This window comes from Abramis brama (assembly GCF_963993115.1).
Source record: "Abramis brama genome assembly, chromosome: 16".
In the NCBI taxonomy this organism is placed as follows: Eukaryota; Metazoa; Chordata; class Actinopteri; order Cypriniformes; family Leuciscidae; genus Abramis; species Abramis brama.
Genome location: NC_139978.1, coordinates 27,994,642 through 28,011,475, shown reverse-complemented (window position 1 = coordinate 28,011,475; position 16,834 = coordinate 27,994,642). Strand labels below are relative to the sequence as shown.

The 16,834-nt window shown below is 35.5% G+C and overlaps 1 protein-coding gene across 2 annotated transcripts in view; it reads left to right on the top strand.

Moving 5' to 3' along the window:
- The window catches only part of pde4d (phosphodiesterase 4D, cAMP-specific), a 135,945-nt gene that overhangs the window by 10,459 nt on the left and 108,652 nt on the right, over positions 1 to 16,834 (top strand). Inside the window, exons 4-5 of one of the 2 annotated variants that reach the window (XM_084086451.1) lie at positions 548 to 641; positions 4,585 to 4,817. In XM_084086451.1, coding sequence (XP_083942577.1) covers positions 548 to 641; positions 4,585 to 4,817 — 327 coding nt within the window. Of the gene's footprint in view, positions 1 to 547; positions 642 to 4,584; positions 4,818 to 8,552; positions 9,295 to 16,834 lie in introns of those variants that run through there. The other variant, XM_084086452.1, reaches the window with a different exon arrangement.

The following is a 16,834-nucleotide window of genomic DNA, read 5'->3' as shown; positions in this document are numbered from 1 at the left end:
AAGATTCTGTTTGGTTTTTGTCTATTTGAAAGTGACTTTGTAAAACAAGTGACTTTGTAGAACTGGCCAACTTTAAATAGGACAGAGTTTGTTTCGCCTCATGAATTATTTATAAAGCACTAATTTAAGAAGTGTACACAATTCCAAGGTCATATCAAATACTTGCAATGATTATCATAAACGTAATGAGATATGTGACACAGCTCAGTGTATGCAAGTGTGGCATGCTGTAGTCTATGCTTCTGAAAGCAATTATTTCTTTTTTCATGCAAAACTGGCACTTGAACCGTTGGTTCCTATCAGCTTGTCCCCAAGGACCACAAACTCACTGATGAAAAGAATAGTACATTTATTCAAATGCAATTTCTGATGCCAGAACTGCACAAGATGTTTTTGTATGCTGGTAGTTTCCTTCCTAGTCAAAATGGGATTTGAGCCAAAATGTGGACATTTGGTCTTGTGTGTGTCATCACTGTATTTTACTAGAGTCTCATGGTTTGTGTGATATCAAACAGGATTTCATCTCCTTTTATTTGATTTATTCTAGGACTTTCTACATTTTGAGACTGAAACATCAACTTTTATCTGGGGGACAAACAATGCAAGAGAATGCCTGCAGTGGAGAAAGTCAATTGGAGAGTGTAAGTGCACTGAAATCATTCGTGCCATACACATGCACAGACAGTTAACTTCCAACATGTGTAACTTTTATCAATTGTACTGGACATTATTGTACTGGAAATCATTGCTGTTTCACCTGTGATATAGTACAAAGTCATCTGAAACCTTGCCTACAGAAGGGTTTGAGACTGTTGTTTTAAAAAACCCATTAACTTGTAAAATGGAATTGCACCCAATGGGTTATTTAGTACTTACAAACAGGTTGGTGGCAGTGATTAATGATCTGAGCAGTGAAGCAGTGGTTGTCCAAGATTGAAACCCCAGAAGCAGTGACCCATGAACTGAAGGGTTTTTTTTGGTTTTTAAATGAATACACCTATTCAGCAGGGATGCATTAAATTGTTGAAGTGAGATTTGTAATGTTAAAAACCCTGAGAAAAATGTCATATGGTTTCCACAAAAATATTAAGCAGCACAACTGTTTTTTTTTTGTTTTTTTTTGGAGCACCAAATCAGCATATTAGAATGATTTCTGAAGGATCATGTGAAGACTGGAGTAATGGCTGATGGCTTAATTTATTCAAACGAAGTAAAATATTTATAAATTTCTGTGTATTTTCAGAACCTCAAAAATACAAAGCAAAATACAAAGTATTTAACTTCAGAATGATTCTGCTTTTAAACAATGCACATCTTCGAACAGAAACATTTCTCAATAGCAGTCATTCTGGGTCCACTTTGCATATTCTTCACAATGAATCCATTCACCCTTAGAAAACTATTGGTTTCTCTTTATCTTGGTCTCTTTTACACATTCTGCTGACTATAAGAAATGTTGCACCTACATGTCTACTAACTCTCATTAGAGTGTTAGTAGAGTATTAGTAGACTGGTAATGTTAGGGTTAGAATAAGTTGACATGTAGCTGTAAAGTTACTTATAGTCAACAGAAGGTTCAAAAGGGACCATCAAAATAAAGTTAACAATTTTTTACAGTGACTGCCATTTAGTGGTTTGGGAGAATATAAAATCTAATTTTTTCTTTTTGATGCAGTCCCAATGCTTATATCTGAAATATGTCTCTAAAATATATCCTTACAGAACTAGTCTCAAGGAGACAGATGAAGTGTAGTCTTTCATCAGAAAGATTAATGAATTGAGATTTGTCATTGACCTGTTGTCATGTAGCTCTAGGCTACATGATAGGAGACTCTCATCGCTTGTCATCACCTGTGTAACCCGCATTACTGCTCACGTCACAAAAGCCCGGGGCAATGCTGAGGCTCCGTTGGCACACCATAAAGAACTTTTATTTTTGATGCTTTAGCTCTGTATTTCAGGATTTAATGATGTCTAAAATGTGTTTTGTTTTATGGACTCATTTAAGGCACTCATTTAGAAGTGCCTTTATGAGTTACAGCTCGTTTAGTCTGTTTTAATTTTCAAAACAGCCTTTTCACAATTAATATTTTTCATTAAATGTGCAATGAATTTTTCTTTAGTGTTTGAATGACAAGTTAAACTGTCTAGGCTATTTACCATCCCTGAAATTCTTATGAACCCTTTCAGGTAGTCGCCGACTGAATCGCAGAGCAATTCTGAACATTTGGATTTCAATCTACAGTAAAAGAAGAGAGGAAAAACGTCTGCTTTGAAGTCTGTTCGTTAAATATCATCAAATCTCTCTTGATAAAGTACCTCATTTGTCTGCTGGTCTTTACCCATGTGACACCTTAATCATTCCCCTCTGAAATCACATTTACCAATCTTTCAACGCAGTGGAGCGCTACAAAGCATCAGTGACGATAATTAAAATGTTGATATATTCAATGCCTCTGTGAAAAAACTGGTAAATGGATCAAAGGTTTACATATTTACTTATTTATTTATGAGTTGGCCGATGGTTTGCTGAATTTAATTCGTGGAATAAGATTGGGGTGTTCCCCTGAAAGGGAGTGCGACTGTTTCCTTGTGGTTAATGTGTTTTTCACAGGATGAAAAAGTAAAGTGTTTTTCCGAGCAGACAGGTGAGACATTGTTTATTGCGCTCACCTCTCGAAAGACATTTATTTTTCTGTTCAAGATTCTTATTTCACAGTCAGGTGGCACATACATGATGTGATTCTCCTGTTCCTCCACATCACATATCTCTATTGGATTGAGATCTGGTGACTGTGGAGACCATTCGAGTACAGTGAACTCATGTTCAGGTTCAAGAAACCAGTCTGAGATGATTTGAGCTTTGTGATAGTGCGTTATCCTGCTGGAAGAAGCCATCAGAAGAAGGGTACACTGTGGTCATAAAGGGATGGACATGGTCAGCAACAATACTTTGGAAGGCTGTGGCATTTAAACACTGTTCAAATTGGTACTAAGGGGCCCAGAGTGTGCCAAGAAAATATTCCCCACACCATTACACCACCAGCAGCCTGAACCACTGATACAAGGCAGGGTGGATCCATGCTTTCATGTCGTTTACTCCAAATTCTGATCCTGCCATCTGAATGTCGCAGCAGAAATTGAGACTCATCAGACCAGGCAATGTTTTTCCAATCTTTTATTGTCCAATTTTGGAGAGACTGTGCGAAAAAGCATGAGTCTTTTAAATATCCAGAAGAAATATCCCCCCCCCCAACCACCTACAATGGCATTAACATGCATTGCATCTAACTTGCTTGCTTTGAAGAGGTAAATTCATTGTTCCTGAAGGCCAAGACTATTTTAAACTCTTTCAGTTCACATTGGACACCTTGTTTTGGCTTTCAGCACTATCTAAGTGAACACAATTAAGTAATTAATAATGAATGAGGTGATAAGGTGATAAGGTGAGTGTAAACCTCATGAGAGATGTTTCTATAAAACGGAACACAAAGGAAAATGTCAATGTCAGAAAAGAATCAAATACTTTGAAGACCGGTCTTTGAGCAGAGGTACTCTTTCATTTCCCCTTCAGTCAGAGATCTGAATGGGGTTTTGAATAATTATTAAATAATTTATCTTTCAGGATAATTTAACTTTTTCATTGCATTTTTGGGAGGCAAAATCAGTGCCTGAAGGACAATGAGTATGGAGCCTCTTTGTGTGAATCAATGGTGATTTGTCCCGAGGCTGTTTGGAGAGAGCTGGTCTCAAATCAATATCGCCTTGTTGTATCCAGTGGGAGTGATGGTTCTTTCATGCGTCTTCAGAGCATATTGTCAAAAGAAGAGTGGACTGATGATCGCAACAAACAGGAACGATGAATGAATTGATGGATATGTCACATGAAACTTCAGAAATCATGCTGATAATATGTTGATTCGGTGCTCAAGTACTGTTTCTTATTATTTTTACTTTTTGAAAAAGATTGTGCTGCTTAATATTTTTGTGGTAACCATGCTACTTTTTCCAGGAATTTTTGTATGAATTATAGCAAATCGCATATGTACTATTTTGCTGTTATTGCTATATATATACACTATTTTGTTATTGTTGACTTTATTTTTCAAAATACATTGACAAATACGAGATCTTTAGAGCACATATATTTTAGATGTTGCAATTCCAGTTTTTAATTATTTAAATGTCTTATATATTCAAACACTTAATTAGGCCAAAGTTAATGGACACAGGTGACTCATTCATTATAAAATTAAAAGTTAATGGTCCATTAAGATTATATGAATAAATTAACTTGTTTTAAGTTTAAGATTACCTTTGTGCAAAGCTGAAAAAATCGCACTTAAAACATATCGGATAACAAATGGATCATCTTTGTAAAATCTTAATTGTTGAATAGAATCTGTACTTGTGTACTTTGTAAAAGTTAGTCTGAAACTTTATCTGAATATTGATTCATTCTCACAATTTAACATATATATGACTCATGATCTACTTGAATCAGTGGACTTTATTTTTTAGTAAAAGTCTCTAAAACTGTAATGCATTTGAGAAAAAGACTTAATCAAGCTCTCACCCTCTCAGGTATCAGATTGTTCCCCAGAATCCCCCGACTTATGCCCGCTATCCTGCATGGAGCCCTTTGCGGTCCGCAGGCTTTCCTGTCGGACCGTCCAGCTGCCCCCTTTGGCCTTCAGGTTGGCAGAGCAGTACTACTGTGAGAGGAAACCAGAGACAGAGACGGCCCAGCCTCGACCCACCAGCCTCCCCTTGAGAGCACCCCCCCTCATTGCCATCACTTCTGCAGATACAAGCAGGTAATCTGCTGAGATTTTATATACAGTGTGTGTGTATGTGTGTGTGTATGTGTATATATGAATCTTAAGGGAAAAAAATGTAGGGGTCTTGTCAGGTGTTCTCCAAACTCATCAGGCATTATAGGAGAAAACTCAGATCTGTTATCTTGGCAAAAGGAGATTGCACAAATTATTTAAAAAAGGGTGCCAATAATTGTGGCCAATGTGTTTTGGAGAAAAAACATTTATTTCATAATGTGATTCCTCCCCCCCCCCCCACACACACACTTTCAATTATTTTACTGAATCTTCAATGAAAGGTTAGATTTTTACAAAACAATTTGAATGAAAGATCAAAAGGATAAACAATTTATTTTTTACTGCCATTTTTGTATGCTGTACATGGCTCTATGGGTCAGGAAATATTCTAAGCAGTCAGAATATTATAATATTCTAAATTTCTGTGTGTGTTTTTTAAAAAATGGTGTATATTTTATAGGCTATAATGTTGTTAAATGTGTTACTGCATTCAATGCATTACAACTGCAAGGCCTTGAAGAGAGTGAGTCTCAGCCAGGGGAGAAAAAGTAATCCAAAAATAGTGCAATGCATTACTTTCCATTAAAAGTAACTAACATAATTAGTTACTTTTTTAGGAGTAATGCATTACTTTCAAAAGTAACTTTCTCCAACACCGTTTGCTATAAGTGGATTTTATACATTAGCAGAACTAAAAAGCCAATTTTCGTTTGAGTAAATCGTCTGATCTAGATTGTCTGATCTAGATGTGTTGGAGCTAATTGGACTTTTGATCTGTTTATTTCCTCTTGCTTTGGAGACTTATTACAAGAATATTTGTTTTAGTCAGTCAGTGAAATACTTTGATTGTGATTTGCTATTCTAAACGGTAGCCTATATGTCTTGGTTTATATTGTGTCATCATTTTTGAAAATACATTTGAATGCATGTAGGTAATGTAAATATTTCAGATCAGAAGTTCTCCGCTGATTTTGCTGGAGAAAAGAGAAAATAATTCGGTGACCCAACACTGAACCCGAAGTTGATAAGAAATGTCCTTAAAATCACTATGCAGTTTGCACTGATTGCAAATAGTGTTTTGCACCAAGTGTAAATATCAACAAACAGATGCTGTTCACACAGGGTAAATAGAAGTGAAATGCTGTTTGTACAAAGGTAAATTGAAAATGGCAAAAAGAACCTCTGCCAACAAGGTTATTTGCACATAGTGTTAACAGACACTGTCTACATGACGTATGGATAAATTGACATTTTTAGTTTATTTAGACATTTTAGTTTTACAAAGATGTACACATTTTTTTATTAGGCTTTTGGTTTTTACATGGCCTTGAGCCTCGTGATGTTTGATGAAACATGGTGGAGAAGTTCAGCGGTCCAAAGAAGGAATACAGTCCAACCGAAGACAAATCCATCATAGCTAGAAACTTTCTCATAATTATCATCTAAACTAAAGCAAAGGATGATTGACAGATTCTCTTTCTCTAGCTGACATGACTGTCAATCAAGTGCTCGATGATATGCAACATCAGCTCCCGTCTACAGCACATAGACTTTATGAATGCACACAAGGCTTGTTTTTCCCATCTGATTATGGTAAATAATTTTTTTTTTCAACACCCCAGGAGGCCTCAGTCTTCAACTGTGAAGTTTAGACCACAGAAATTCAGACATTCACAAATGAAGATTTTGACTTGTATTGTAGAAACTGTTGCTATAGTGTCACACTGGCCAGTATTCAATTGCGTCGTCTTCTCTGAATAAGCCTTGCATCTTGATTGTGTGTATGCATCATTTTCCTGTTTTATGCCAGGCTGTAATTCACAAGGTCATGCCTCCCCTCTTTACAATTCAGTGAATATTCTAATATGACAACTTTAGTGGATAAATTGTCTCAATTCTTCTTCCCCCCGTTGCCTCTAATGCTAAGAGTGCTTTATCAGACACCTCTCTATTACACACACTTGTCTTTGAATTGCCTTCCTGTCATTGCTGTGTCATATGCAGGACAGTCATTCTAACAAGGCTTTTGTTTTAGTGCCTGAACAGAGGGTTGACCCGCGTTGTATTTGAGTGAAAAATTATCTTCGATAAAAGAGAGAAGGCTCAAAAACAGATTTGCTGTCAAAAGTAATTTCATGCTTGTAACTTCAGGATTCTGTGTGGTTGTTTGGTGATTATCGTTCGCTCAGGTTGAATCAACACCTAAAGGCTGCTGTCAGTACGGCTCAGCACATGTGAGGAAACCTAAGTGTATGATGACCTGTCTGGAGATTTAGTCACCTTACTTTTATATTTGTATTGAATATGAATATATGATATATATACATCCACTTGTGAGGACTCTCCATAGACGTAATGGTTTTTATACTGTACAAACTGTATATTCTATCCCCTTACACTGCCCCTATCCCTAAACCTACCCATCACAGGAGACATTCTGCATTTTTACATTTTCAAAAAAACTAATTCTGTATGATTTATAAGCTTTTGTACCCATGGGGACCTCAATTTAGGTCCCCACGGTGACACGAGTCCCCATGAGTCTGTGTGCATTCAGGTTTAAGTCCCCACCGGTGTAGAAAAACATGTCCACACACACACACACACACACACACACACACACACACACACACACACACACAAAATATATAATATACATACACATACATATATATATATATATATATATATATATATATATATATATACATACACACACATACAAATATAAATAAAATATCTATCCTTTTAGTTTGTATTTACATATATATATATATATGAAATGCATACACAGTAGCTGTCAAAAGTTTGGAAACGTTAGTTAAGATATTTTTGACAGAGGTCTCTTCTGCTCACCAAGTCTGTGTTTATTTAATAAAAAAATACACGAAAAGCAGTAATATTGTGAAATATTATTGCAATTTAAAAAAACAATTGGTTTCTATTTCAATATATTAAAAAATTATTATTATCGATGTTGAAAACAGTTTTTGCTGCTTAACATTTTTGTGGAAACAATGATACCTTTCAAACATTTGTGGTAAGAAAAAAGAGAAATTAATTTTTATTCATCAAGGATGCATTAAATTGATCAAAGGTGACAACAAAGACAATAGATGACAAATGATGATAATTTATAATGTTACAAAATATTTCTATTTAATAACTGCTTTAATACATTTAATAACAAATGCTGTTCATTTACCTTTCTATTAATCAGAAAATCCTTTTCAACATTGATGATAACATTGATAATATTAAGAAATGTTACCTGGGCACTAAATATTATAATGATTTCTGAAGAATCATGTGACACTGAAGGCTGGAGTAATGATGCTGAAAATCCAGCTTTTCCATCACAGGAATAAATTGCATATTAAAACAGTTCTTTACATTTCTTATAATCTTTCACAATGTTAAGTTTTTTACTGTATTTTTGATTAAATAAATGCAGCCTTGGTGAGCATAATAGAGTTCTTTAAAAAACATATATTTTTTAATGTTTCCAAATTTTTGACAAGTAGGCCTACTCTATGTATATACTGTATAGCTCCATTGTATGTATTTTCTTCTTAGTCATATGACTGACTAGCACGAACAAATAAGGAGTTTTGTCTTTCCAAAGTTGTTTCCCGCATTGTGCAAAGAGCATTAAGCTCCTCCCCCTAAGCTGTCAGTCAACCTGTGCTGAATAAATATCGATCTCCTCCCAGCATCACTTCTGTGAGTGCACATGAGAGTGAGAGGACGCACTTGGATGCGTTATCCGTCCAGTCGAGGCGCGAAACTGGGATGCTTATATTGTTGCATGGACCGCGAAGATTGGCTGGTTTATATGGGATGCAATTCGACGGGACAAGCGGAGTTTTGTGCTATTATGGACCATGATTATGATAGAAGCGAGCAGCTAGAGTAGACGATTAAATATTGGACCAGATGGGTCAATATAGTAGCCTATAGTGTAAAAAAAAACAAAAAAAAAAAACTTTTCTGTAGCCTATATGCATTTGCAGATTTCACGTAGAATATTGTTGTTTTCTTCGAAATAGCACTAATAGTGCACTTTACACCATGCTTTCTTATTAATGCTATCCATGTTTCAGACAATTCGCGCCAAAGCTATTTGCAATAATTCTATCACAAAGTAGATTAACGAATTTTAGCGAGTGGATACAACTGCAAGAATGGACGCGGGAAGCGATGTATCAACTTTGGTTTCTTCCGGTACCGATAATGCCCCAAAACATCTCTGGAGGCAACATAATCCGGTTCCTCTTCAGATCCAGAACTCTTTCGGCTCGCGCAAGAACTACCGAGTGAGACAGAGGGGCTTTTCCGACACGGAAAAGTACCTGAAACCCAGAACCATGGACCGGACATATGCCGTAGACACCGGTAACCGTCCCGGTTTGAAAAAGTCCAGAATGTCATGGCCATCATCCTTTCAAGGACTTAAACGGTAAGACTATGATTTTTCCATCATGTTCAAGCCAACTAAACAAAATAAATGGCCTACTTTATAAATACTTTGAACGGGTTGTATGTAGTAGAAAATGTATTCTATTTCCTTAATTCTAAATATGTATGTGTAGGCTACATATAGATTATGCTATATTACTTTGTAGAGTTCTACAGTAACCTCATGAAATTGCTTATCAAATTATATAATATACATAATTCAGTGAAACAAGCAGTTATAAATATCCAAGTCTTTTGTTTACTTCAAAGCTGTGAAACTTGAGTTACTTTTACAGTTGGTATTTTGGCAGAGGGAATAACGTTTTGTTAGTTTGCAAGTTTAAAATTGTGTATCTGCTTAGTTAATAATAAGTTAATTTTGTCAGCTTTTGAGTACATAACATTTGCCTCATTTTGATGTCATGGGGCCTTAATGTTTAAAAAAAGTATATAAATCTAAACGTTTGAATATGAATGTCTTAAACTTTAAATTATGAGATTATGCAAACTTGAAAAAAAAATGTAAATAGGATGCCATTTTGAGATGCATCACAGAAGTCATGCAAGTACAAGGTAGGTATGTGCTTTACACCATGCAGTGCTTTGTGAGTGAAAGTGATAATTAATCCACATGCATTTCTAATTGTCTGCCGCTGATTTTTGTTAGGCATTTTTGCTTTCAGTCTGGAAAGAAATTAGGCTTGTTGCTGTATTCTTCCTGGTTAGGACATAGTATTGGAACATGGATTGCAGAACGGACTGACACATATATGGGTCAGAAAGAATATTATATAAATTGGTTTAAGTATAAATGGCCTGTAGTTAAAGTACAAACAGGCAAATGGCCAAGCAAAAAGTCTAATGTTCAGGTAATTCTAATCAATATTTCTAATTAGCCCAGAGCATGAGGCATGGCTTCTCCTGATGAGTTCGTGCATAAGTACTTTTCACGTCTATTGCTCTCTGGAGAGCCCTCTGGAGAACTGCTGTTCTTCACGGCTCCTTCTTCATTGACCGAATGAGAAATAAGACTGTTTACACCCATCACAGACTAATTCATTGCAAGTGGAACACCAGACGTTCACATCCAGTCCCTGTTGGTCTAGTACTTGGCAAGAGGAGACCAATGGTTCAAATATTCCCTGAAGGTAAACGAGTGTTTATCAGAGAGCCTTAGATACTGGCATAAATATGCTGATACCCTTGAATCAAGCTAATAATAGACCATTAGTCACAGATTTCATAACTTTCAGTCAAAGCAATGAAATATTTCCTTACCTTATGTATTTTTGTTTTGTCCTCACATTGCCACTTACTGTATACTTACCTTGTTCACACTTGGGATGTTTGGTTCGATTAAAACGAACCCTGGTGCGATTGCTCTGTTAGTTTGGTTCATTTGAATAAGTGTGCAGTACGAATGAAATATATAAGCAAAATGGACCAAAGACATGTACTTATATATTATATACTGTAATAAAATCTAACCAATCAGGTTGTGAACATACCCCTATGCCTTTAGGTTAGGTATCTTTATGTTCGGTGTTAAAAATGCCAATGCGATCGCTAAGCGCACCAGGTCTAAACAGTTTTTTTTTAAAAATGTATTAGCGAACCGAACTATAAGTGTGAACCCACCCTTAGATAAACAGTGGTTAGGTCATATCATTGACCTTGACAGACGTTGGAGATGTTCACTGTTTTTTACCCTTCTTCAGTCCTTTTTCCTCGATGCCCCCTCCTTCCTCTCTAAACCATTTGTATGTTTTATTACACAATGTATGCAAAAACAAATACTTTTTTTGTCTTAAACCTGACGTCAGTGTTCAGTATAAGCACAAATGAAAGAAAAGTAAGTCCTATACTTTAAACGGATAATTGCTTCATCAGGTCAATTTAAATCCACTTTCTCATTACTGTACATGGATTTCCTATGATACTCGTGGAGTGGGTGAAATTCAACCCCACACATTTAGACCACGACCAGACTGTATGACTCACTTCTGTGAATGTTATTACAATTTTAATATCCAGGGCCACTTTTTCATGTTGAGCAAATTGGTCTCAGTGTTTGTAGAATGATATTTAAGATCAGCGGCTGAATGCGAGCAGCTTCAAGCAAATACGTTTTTTATGCTTTCAAGAAAAGTTCAGGTTATATAGATTTTTAGGTGCATGGACAAAAATAGCAACATTTATGGAACAAATCTGTGCCTGCTTGACTAGGATTTTAGACTTGCAACGTTCATTGCATTTACCTTTTAATGTATGAAATGCTTTTTGATGATATTAGATCTGATTTTAATGCCATTTTTCTGCTCAAGAATGATTTAGTATGATTATTTTAAAGGCCGTAAAATGGATTGTAAATTGTGCGTTGCTTGTTTTGATTTGTTTGAAGTGTGTAAGAAGGTCTTTTTGTGAATTATGACTGGACATTTCTGCTTATTGCCTCCTTTGTGCATTGCTTTGAGGAACTGACTTGATAGGATCCAATACTGTACCTGCAAACACTGTGCACGTGTCTGCCGGCTGATCCCAAGAGCTCATTGTCGCACTGGTCCCTGGAAACACCTGCTGTGTGAGAGTGCTGTTACATTAGACCCCTCGGTCAGCATAGTCCATCCTGATGAATGATGTTATTAACGAAGAGAGTTGTGACCGTAAGTTGTGACACTTGATTTACTAACAGCTTGCGCCAGCACAAACCCTCTTTTGGCTTTAAAAAACTACCTTCAGGATTTACTAAAGACACGCAGTGAAAATTTTGCACTGAAAAGGAGGAGTAGGAGTGTAGGAGTTTCCCTTTCAGACGCAAAATTTATGGGAGGAGAATATTTAAATGAATCATGCAAGATGATTTACTAAGGTTTGCGCTATAGTCAATTTACTGGTGTTTGTGCCATTATTTACCGCCCCAAAAAAGCATGTCTTAAACCAGACGCTAATTTGCTCTGCTTTTGGTCGATTGCATTGGCTATTATGGAAATGATCCGGCTGCGTCTGTGTTCTTTAATTTCAGTCGATAACGTGCAGAACTTTCCACTCCCATCGGGGCTTTTATGGGATTGCGCTCTCACGCTAATTTGCCCTCTTTAGTAAATCTGGCCCTTGTCTGATTAGCTAATGATTGGGGACTGGAAAGATTGTATCCATCCATCCATCCATGCTACAGAGCAGATTAAATGGCATCATCATCCCTTACAGTTTGTGAGCTGCCATCAAAACTGTTAGATTTGTATTCTCTGTAAGTCTAAGTTCTGTAATACACTTCAGATTTGATTACAGTGACAACTGATGCCTGGCCACCGAGGCATTCACCCATGACGAAGAATGCACTGGTAGAGCATTCGTTCTATCTTTAAACACAGGGATAGGTTTTCTCCCATGACTGGTTTGATTTATGCAAGAATCGGTGTTCACATTGAATTCAGATGTGGTGAATCAAACTGTGGTGCCATGTGCTAACGTGAAAAATCTGTAAATGCATGGTAAATAAAAAAAAAAGGCAGGTCTAGGCCTAGGGTTCCGGTCATGGGAATATAAGAGAATTTTTGGTGAATCCATTATTTCCAATGGTTTCAATTCACATCTTCACATAGGCTTATTTCAATGCAGAACCTATATGCTGCCCTTTTCAAATGTAAATTTGACCCGTTCTCTCCTAAATGATTCTGCAAAAGAATCAGTAAATTATTTTATGAATAGGCACTGTTAAAAATAATCTAACCCACTTCTCCTAAAAGAACAAATTTCACTCCCATGGTCCGTAGAAACAAACATGACATTATTAGTCATAGAAAAAACGGCTTCAGGGGGTCTGTGGCGCTGAAAAGAAATTTGTCAGAAATGAAGAGGACAGAGGCGCTCAGGGGAACCAATGTTGCTCTAGTTTTTACGTATGCTGGTCATCCCTCCCACAATTCTCAGTTTTATGGAAACTTTGTACTTATCTTTCTTAACAAATGTTTTTTTGGGTGAGAGTACACACATAATAATTATTTTGATTCTCTGAGGTAGGGGTGGGCGGTATGACTAAAATTTTCCATCTAGTAATGTTTTTGTATAGTGATGAATATTTAAAGATTTTTCCCCCCACATTTTTTATATAATATATATATATATATATATATATATATATATATATTTTATTATATTTTTTCACACACTACTTTTATTTTTCCTTTTGAGAGAAATTAATACTTTCATTTGGCAAGGATGCATTAAATTGATTAAAAGTAACAGTGAAGAGATTTCAAAGGAATGCTGTTCTTTTGAGTTTTCTATTCGTCAAAGAATTTTGGAGAAAATGTATCATGGTTTCCACAAAAATATTAAGTAGCACAACTGTTTTCAACGCTGATAATGGCAAGAAATATTTCTTGAGCACCAAATCATGTATTATAATGATTTTTATTATTAGAATGATTCATGGCGAGTAATGGCTACTGAAAATTCAGTTTGGACATCAAAGGAATAAATTACATTTTAGAATGTATCAAAATAGAAAAGTTATTTTAAATTGTATTAATATTTCACAATATTAGCCTACTGTTTTGAGCAAATAAATGCAGCCTTGGTGAGCATAAGAAACCTCTTCAAAAAATATAGATGGATGATAGATAGACTGACAAACAGATAGATAGATAGTTTTACGTCTGATTATAGTATGCCATTTTATGAACCAGTATAGCTGACATAATTGGCAACTGTATATACCACCATACTGCTCTTAGGAATAAATGTTTTTTTTAACCTTACTGACGTTTTTGAACCAAATGCATGCAATCATGTTCTTTTCTCTCCCAGGTTTTGAGTTGGTGTTACACGACACCTCTGGAGGATTATGTCCGTTCTCTTAAGCTCAATGCTCTGATCCCAGGGGTTATACTACATGCAGCCTGTACCTGTGTTTATGACTCACGCTAGGCTTACTATTCTGCTTTCCCTGGCAGCAAAATAGAACATACATCATCTTGGCTCAGGACTGGACTAGTGACAGGACTAGTGACTGAAATGCAATATATTTGAGATCTGTATGCTTATTGTTTGTTTGCGTATGCTTCATGCAATTTATAAAGGAATACACAATCTCCTGCATGGTCTAAGAAACCCACAGACCTAATATAGGAGGCTCAAGAGAGGTAAAAATGAAACGTACCAGAGAAAATTAGATCAAATCTGAAATTGCTGCAATTATTTAATTGCATTTGCAAATTAATATTCATTCAACGTCAAAGCAAAGAAAACAGCTTGACGGTGTAGGACAAGAAACCTTGGTGTCAGAACAAAGCATATTTTGAGCAAACACACATAGACATGCCCATTTGAGCGTCGTAATGCAACAGAATGAGATCTTTTACTTTTGCTCAAGGTAATATTGTATGGGATTACTAGGGCGACTCCTCAAGAGAGGCTGCTTTCTGATTGGTTGCCTGGCTGCGTGCAGCGTTCGCCTCAGCGGTCACCTTGGCCTAAAGCATAATGGAATGTCACAGGGAGGTGTGAGGTAGACAATGTATTTGGCAATTACAATATTGATTTATTTAGAAAATTGGACTGTTACCCTAACATATATATTTTTGTCGTCAGGAAAGATTTAGTTGTTTATTTAAATTTAATTGTCCTAACCAACCCCTAACCCTAAACATACCATTGGTAACTCTCTTGAAATATTTAACCTAATTTGATTCAATATATGAGCCTTTATATTCTATTATTTTCTGTTTGGAAAGAAAGACCTTATTTTTTAATATGCAAGAAAGATATTTTCTGTGCATGTACAAGATTTCCTTTTCATGGCACTTCTCGTCGGATGTGTGGTGTAATAAAGTGCGCTACAAAGTAGTTTGTTTATTATAGGGATGCACGATATATCGGCCACCATAACAGTATCGGTTGATATATGTAAATTTTTTATGTTATCGCAATTTGGATTTAGAATTATCAGTCGATATATTGGTTATCGGCTTTTAAAAATAAAAAATTATTGATTATCAAATCGGCCAAAATTTTGATATCGGTGCATCCCTAGTTTATAAGTATGCTAATAAATTAAAGAAATATGATCACAAATACCAGTTTGCACCATTGAGTACCATAATGAAGTGTTTTTGCACAGCTAAAATAAGCGGATGACACCTAAACATTAAAAGCCTTGAACATTAAAATTTTAACTGGCCGCGCCTGCTCTTATGTTAAAAATAAGGTGGCAAGATGATACATTTTTTATAATTTACATGGGTCTAGTCTTTGCATCTATTTGTTTGGGGTTTATTTCAGGTCTCCTCTGTTGGAGTAGAATTGGCTAGGTGTTGCTGTCACAAAAAACTACAGTCTTAGAAATATGGTCCTTGAACTGCAGCCTCCAGTATAGCATGAATATAGTGTTCATTCCTCCAACCTTCAACCCACAATGATTATATCCTACTTTCGATACCGTTTTATCCGCATGCAGTCATTTTGTCAATTGAGAATAGTTCTGTCAGGATTAGAACTGTGTAAGTTTTGTTCAGTAATATTGTTTAATAATAAAATGGATGTACGAGATGTTTTATGTGCAGAACATTTGAAAGCTTGACAGTCTCTTCCGCCTGTTTTGATGCAAAATGCAGTGGGTCCCATCATCCCATGGTCTGAACGCATTGAAAAACAGGATTTAAAATCTAATTTAACCATGGAAATCAATGGAAAGTCTGTTTTAAATGTTCCGAAATACTAAGAAATGTTATGACATGAATAGAAGAAGAAATTTTTCTAGGTCACTAATCAAATAATCAAATTTGAGACATTAACCATGTGAACTTTGTACAGATGGTCAGATGTTTTTCCATTTAACCACACATTGCTCTTTGGATCATTCTCTAATAATCCTGGATACCGTGATCATCAGGTTACACACAATCATGTGGAGTTCATACAGCTTTAGTCATCAAAGCAAAAGGAGAAATTCTGAAATTGAATATTGATATTTTTTTCAAATTTCCACTCAAATTGAAATATATATATTTTTTGTAAAACATTTTAGAAAAATTAAAGCATTTTAAAAAGTGCTCTGAGAGCTTTGGACCCCATTGTACAGTATGTACTCCTTTGTATATATTCATACACAAACAGTTACAGTGTCAGACTCCTGTTTAAATAATCCATACTTATACATAGACTTAAGTCCTCAAGACATCCGCCAACATCATAACTTTTGTAGCATTCAAATATCATGATACCTCTGTTTTGTTATGAAGGTATTGGTAAAATAATTGCAAAAGGTTTATAGTTAATTGTATATATGCATACACACAAATTTTATTCATACACACATAATTATATATATATATATATATATATATATATATATATATATATATATATATATATATATATATATATATATCATTTTTTTAATTATTTTTTTTTAAATGTTTTTATTATTTTGTTTTTGTATATAGTCAATGCTGTAAATAAATATATAAATGAGAATACTCTAGTTTGCAGACTAAAACTGTAAAGTGGCATTAAGTGAAGCAAGAGAACATCAGATTTCA